The sequence below is a fragment of the Octopus bimaculoides genome, chromosome 3 (genome assembly GCF_001194135.2).
Source record: "Octopus bimaculoides isolate UCB-OBI-ISO-001 chromosome 3, ASM119413v2, whole genome shotgun sequence".
Taxonomy (NCBI): Eukaryota; Metazoa; Mollusca; class Cephalopoda; order Octopoda; family Octopodidae; genus Octopus; species Octopus bimaculoides.
Window position 1 is genome coordinate 147132045 of NC_068983.1, and position 6324 is coordinate 147138368.

Sequence of the window (6324 nt, forward strand, 5' to 3'; positions counted from 1 at the left end):
TAACATGTGTGAATAACACAAGACTGTCAAAAATATTTTACTCAGAGTTTTGCTTTGGTTAAAGATATGTTTGTGGTCCTCTGAAAATATGCAGTGATTGCTCCTATATGAACTGAACAAAGTGTTTGATAGACTCAAACAATTGTGAAATTCTGGATTTGTATTATATCATTTAGAGATAAACTCAAAGTGGTTCTAAGAACTTTGAGGCAACACTCAAACCTCAAGCCATTAACTCTGTACAAAACAAATAAAAACAACCAGCAGTGAGCTACAAGTCCATTTAACTGCCCACAGTGTCTAGTGTCATTATAGTATGTCTCTGGTAACTGGATGAATTAACCAACCTTACAATCCTTTGGCTATATTTTGTTCAAGAAAGGAACTTTTTGGTAAAATATTGTGAAAAAATGTGCTTTAGAATATGAGTTGTTGATTTGTTGAACACTTACTTGAAAACAATTAAATTTCTTTAACCAATCATTTTGCATTAACAGGTCACTGGAATGCTAGCTGCAATTTTGAGAGAGACACTTGCAATTATAATATTGAAAATAGCAAAGATATACGCAGCGGTTGGAGACTTCGCACAAATAAGGCAAATGAAATTTCTTCTAGTTCTGGTAATTGTTTTTGTTCATTTTATTATTATTTCAAGTAAAATGATTTAAAATATTGACATTTCAAATATTAAAGATGATGGGGCATTTCTTTTCCTGAAACTACAAGTAACTTTTGGATTCACCTAGCAGTACAACATTGTAAGTATGTAAGTTGTAAGTATTACAAGCACAGCACATATGTATGCCTCAGTCAAACCCATTGAGTGGGGCATATTTGTTATATCTGTGACAGGTATCTGCTGAAAATGAACATTATAATGAAATGGTACTCATACCTGACAAGCATAATCACATGAGAGCTTCTTTACAAATGCAGTATTTATTCCATCTATCTGCAACCAGAGTTCAAATGCTAAGACCCATAATGTTAAATATCTACCATACATGGGAAGGCACTGCTGTTACACACAATTATTCAATCAATTACATTCAGTCCAAAGATGCACTGTTTTCTCACTCTAGCTCTTCTGCCACTACTATAAAAGTCTCTGCTCTTCAAAACTAGCATGTTATTTATGAACTCTACTTACATCCACTCATCTTATTCCTTCTCTGAACACTCAGTAATGAGAGAACAGATGAATGTATGTTACTTCTCTGACTGCACTAACCCCTTTGCCCAGTTCTGCCTCCTTACCAAAATTATATGATACATTCATACATTGTAATTTTTACATTTATCATAAAATAAAATTTATCTTAGTTTTAAACTATTAAAATAAATATAAAGAATCTCTTAGCTAAAGTGTTTTTCTTTTTTGAGGCCTATATGAGGTCATCTTTAATGAAATGATAAAAAATTCATAATCATGAATGTTTAAGCAGCTGGATCTCTACACTGCAAACACCATTGCAATTATTATGTTATATTCTTGCACTGAATAGTATATTTTTTTTCTGAAAGGAAGATATTACATCACAGTCAGAAATGAGAATTAATTCAGAACTCAGTACCCTCCCTAATTTATTGAAGCAAAAAGTCAAATATTTAAATATATATATATATATATATATATATGAATAATTGGCTTAAATAAATAAAATGCAATTGCTATTATTTGATGATATTTCTCTTTTATTCATATTATATCCATATTATTAAAAAAACAACATCCTTCTTTTTGCACCATCATATCAACAGATAACCCCTGATGATTTCTGTAACAAATGCTCGCCCATATAAACAGTTTGGAAAATTGTCATCAGATGGAGTATAGGTTGATTACCTATCCCTATCCATTGTTTCACATCATCAGTGCAATGCTGCCACAAGTTGCCAAGTATTATGAAGCAGGCAAATATATTCAGAGTATGCTAATTTCTGCTTATGTATAGTACTTAATGACCTGAAAGAATTGTCTTCTTGCTTCAGGATATATGCTTCAGGATATATGCTTCAGTCTTGTGGGTCTCCATGATATCCACAACATATGGCACTTTTCTGCAACTTGAAGAGGGATACTTTTCACCATTGCTCAACATTTAACAGACATGTCTCATCTTTCTTCACAGCCACTAACAAGAACAATGTCTTTACTACAAGCATCAACTACTACATGAATATGAAACAGGCCGAAAATTAGTAACAGCAATCTTTTAGTGTCCAGGGCTCCCAAATTAACTCTCTACTCAGTTTGATGATGGTAGAGATCATCATCCACAGGAACTTGCTCTGCAAGGTGGAATGATCCTTTCAGCACAACTCCCTTGCCATTTTTTATGATAATGCATTTGCCATTTGGTCTATAAGGACTTACTGTAATATATTTCACAATAAACCATAAAAGTATAATGGAGAGATACAAGTGAACTAAATCAACTCCAGGAGATGAAAAACTAAGTATGCTATGATATCATTTGAATTTGGAACATATAAAATACTACAGAATATTCAACTCTGTTAATTAGAAGTGAATGAGGGGAATCTAATTAGTTGAGCATTGACCAGATAACAGTTAAACTTATGTTATTATAGATATTTTTCTTATAGAAAACTTTTTGTCTACTTAAATATTACTCAATTTATAATTTATTTGTATCTTAGCAAATAACATGTATTAGCATTAAATATTAAAGGAAATAATCAAAAAACCTTTTTTACTGTTTTATAGGAAATTACCTGCAATTTAATTCGTACAACACAAGGATGAGACACTCTATAAGCTCACCTATGATTGATATTCCAAATGAAAAGATCAAACTTGAATTTCTCTATTACATGCCTGGGACTGGAACTAAGTCACTACAAGTAAGATTTGAGGAAGAAGGACTTAAATCATGGTTTACCAAAACACCATATTTATGGCAAGATTCTGGAGACCGTGGAACTGAGTGGCAGTATGGTTGTATGGATTTACCCAGTAAAAGTGGAAGAATTGTATTCACTGGTTTTGCTAGAGATAGATATTCAAAAATCGGTCTTGATGATTTACTTGTTGATAAAGGCTACTGTCGAAGTAAGTAGAATTGTTTTACTCTCTTTGCAAGTGCTGAATGGATTTTGTGGCTTTACTTTCTTTAAGTGTTTTAATTCTGTTTCATCTTTTTTATTAGAAACTTTATTTCTTAAATTTTAATTAAATTAGATTACTTTTAGTTTTGCTTTCTAAATTACATCTGCTTTCACAGTTGGAAAGTCTTTGATTTCAGATCTGGTCAAACATTTTATATTAAAGCTGTTCTGTAATTTGAAAAGGTATAAAATATTAGTTGAATAAATGCAGAAAACTATGTGCATGTTATCTTTTCACCGTTTTTCTGATGGAAACAGAATGTCAACTTACTTCCCTTTTACTATGTAAGTGTTACATAACAACGCAAGATTATATATATCATAGGTATTGTGAATTGACTGAAACTTAATCTAAGTCTATAAGTATTTATTAGCATCTGTCAAGTGTTTGTAGAGAATGAACACATGATTAAGTTTATATTCTTTTGAACATTTCCCACTACATCTGTGTGTTAGTATCATGTGACAGTATATTTTGCACCTAAACATGTTCACTCAACTGTGTTGGCCTTCTTTTTGGCTTTGTTAAATAAAGATTATGACATTCTTGTATTTTACATGGTTATTAGTAATGCAAGTGAAATAAAATAATTATAAAAGTTGTATCCAAAATCAGGATGCAGTTCTAGCTCATGAATAGTAGATTAAACAAAGGATATATTGAGTAAAACAAAAAACGAACCAACCAAAAATGATGAGATAAAGATGTCTCATTTTGAAGGCAGCATTTCAATATTAAATGTTTAAAAGTAGTGATGGTGGGGTGGCAGCAGCGGCAGTGGTGGTGGTGATTGTTATTGTCTGCAGATATTTAATATGTACACATAGATTTCCTATCCAATTTCATTTAAATTGCTGTTTCTGTTGCTTAGCTCTTAGTTAAGCTTAGCCAATTAGACTTATGATTAAGATGTTCAAGTGGTAGCAATTCCAACGTTTATTAAGACACAGTGTATGCAGAATAACATTATTCAAAATGTCTATTTTTGAAGATAAATAGTGTACTATTCTGGCAGGATGAGCAGCCATGTAGAGGATCTCTCATTAGTTCACAATTGTTCTCTCTGATGTTGACTTTGTCTTTATCTCTTCACTATCATTAAAATAAGTGCCAGTCAGATATTGGACTTTACCTAATTGATATTCCTAGCTCCAGAATTTGTTGTCTTCTCCCTAAATTAAAAACCTTAGTTTTGTTATTTGAACAACTAATACCTTCATTTCATTTTGAGAACATGCATCTCTTTAACATCACAATTGTCATATGTATCATTTATTTGTTTTGGGTTCTTTGATATGAATACATGATATTGTTTTTTCAAACACACAGTAAGAAAATTTTAGGGAAAGAACAGTAATGTTTTTGAAAAATATTGCACATTGTTTCCTTATCATCATCATTGTTGCCGTTGTCATCATCATGGCTATTGTTGTTGGTAGTGGTGGTGGCAGCAGTGATGGTAGTGGCATCATCATCATCATCATCATCATCATTTAATATTCAATTTTTCATACTGGCATGGGTTGGATAGTTTGACAGGAGCTGGTAAGTCAGAAGACAGTGCCAAGCTCTGTCTGTTTTGGCATGGTCTCCGTTGCTGGATGTCTCTGTTGCTGAATGTAAGGGGTGCATTCCTGTGACTCTACTACACTTCTTATGTGTTCATAGCTTGGACAGGGTTCTCCATATAGAATTTGTATGTATGTATGTGTGCAGGCTTATCCCTGTGGTTACTTTGTTTAAGCTAAATATTACTGCTAGATTCTTCCTAATCTTGAAACCACTGGCACCATCCTGTATGCACTGTAAAAATTAGGTGTAGGTGCGACTGCATTGTAAGAAGCTTGCTTCCTAACCACATGTGGGTGTGACGACCTTCTTTAGCTTGGAGTGCCTGTGTTTCTCCTTTCCCTACCCACTGTCTTTGACACTTGACATTTTTATAGAGAACCCATTTCTCATCACCAATCACTATTCAGTCCAAAAAGGTTTATTTGTGAGATGTGACAGCAAAGAAGAGCACGCATTCATATTCTACATGTGATTAGACTTGGAAAATTTGCAAGTAACCTATTGACCCAATTTGCTGACTTTTCGGATGGCAAGAAGGTTTCATTGAATGTTTGAATGACCAAATCCAAACTTCTCTGCTAATTCCTGAACAGTTACAATGGGATTTTGTTCCACCAGGGTTTGTAGGATATCTTTGTCAGGCTCTACAGATTTTCTAGGACAAGAGATGTCTTCTAGGCTATAGTTTCTGGCTCAGAATTTCTGGAACCACCATTGACACTAGCTTGCACTTATTGTCTAATCCCCATATACTGCATTAATATACCTTACACTTTCCATTGCATTGTTGCCTTTATTGAACTCATAAAGCAAAATATATTGAACATGATCCTTTGTCACTTCCATCATAGCTGTGAAAAAATACCTGTTAAAATCGAACTGCACTCTTCAAAACTTGCTCTAAGAATAAGTACAAGGTAAAATTACTACCTGTTTTTATAGCAAGTTGATGAAGATAGTTTATCCTGTCTCTCTCTGACTTTTAGTTCATGCAATTGAAAAAATCCACATTAAGTATGGGATGACCCAATGTCATCATTGTCACTATAATTATCATCATTATCATCATCGTTTAACATCCATCTTCCATGTTAGCATGGGTGGGACAGTACTACAAGAGCCAGCCAGGCTGAAGCCTGCACCAGACTTCTGTGACAGTTTGGGCAGGATTTTTACAGCTGGATGCCCTTCTTAACACCAACCACTCAGCAGAGTGGACTTAATGCTTTTTATGTGGCACAAGCACAAGCGAGGTCAGTTTTGTAAAGGTTTTTACTGCTGGATGCTCTTCTTAACACCAACCACTTTACAGTGTGGACTAGGTGCTTTTAAGTGGCACCTGCACTGACAGGGTCACCAAGTACTTGTATGACAAAAACTTTTAAGAAGGAAGGACGCATTGGTGGAGGTGATGATGAAAACGCTATTGTGAGACAGATACTGGTGTCTTGTTGTAGAGGAAGTACAAGGTTACTCAGCCAGAGAGAGAAAGATCAGGAATGAAGAGAGAAACAGGTGTGCTACTGCAAAGAAAACTGAGGGAAATAAATATATATATATGTGTGTATGTGTGTGTGTGTGTGTGTGTGTGTGTGTGTGTGTGTGTGTGTGTGTGT

At 34.0% G+C, this 6324-nt stretch overlaps 2 protein-coding genes across 3 annotated transcripts in view; one reads left to right on the forward strand and one right to left on the reverse strand.

The window, feature by feature from the left end:
* The window catches only part of LOC106875508 (serine protease 48), a 466125-nt gene that overhangs the window by 212448 nt on the left and 247353 nt on the right, over positions 1–6324 (reverse strand). The gene's annotated exons all lie outside the window — the stretch shown is intronic.
* LOC106884080 (MAM and LDL-receptor class A domain-containing protein 2) overlaps positions 1–6324 on the forward strand; it is a 138597-nt gene that overhangs the window by 53282 nt on the left and 78991 nt on the right. For both annotated transcript variants that reach the window (XM_052966613.1, XM_014935299.2), the window contains exons 8-9: positions 498–623; positions 2735–3079. In XM_052966613.1, coding sequence (XP_052822573.1) covers positions 498–623; positions 2735–3079 — 471 coding nt within the window. The remainder of the gene's footprint in view (positions 1–497; positions 624–2734; positions 3080–6324) is intronic.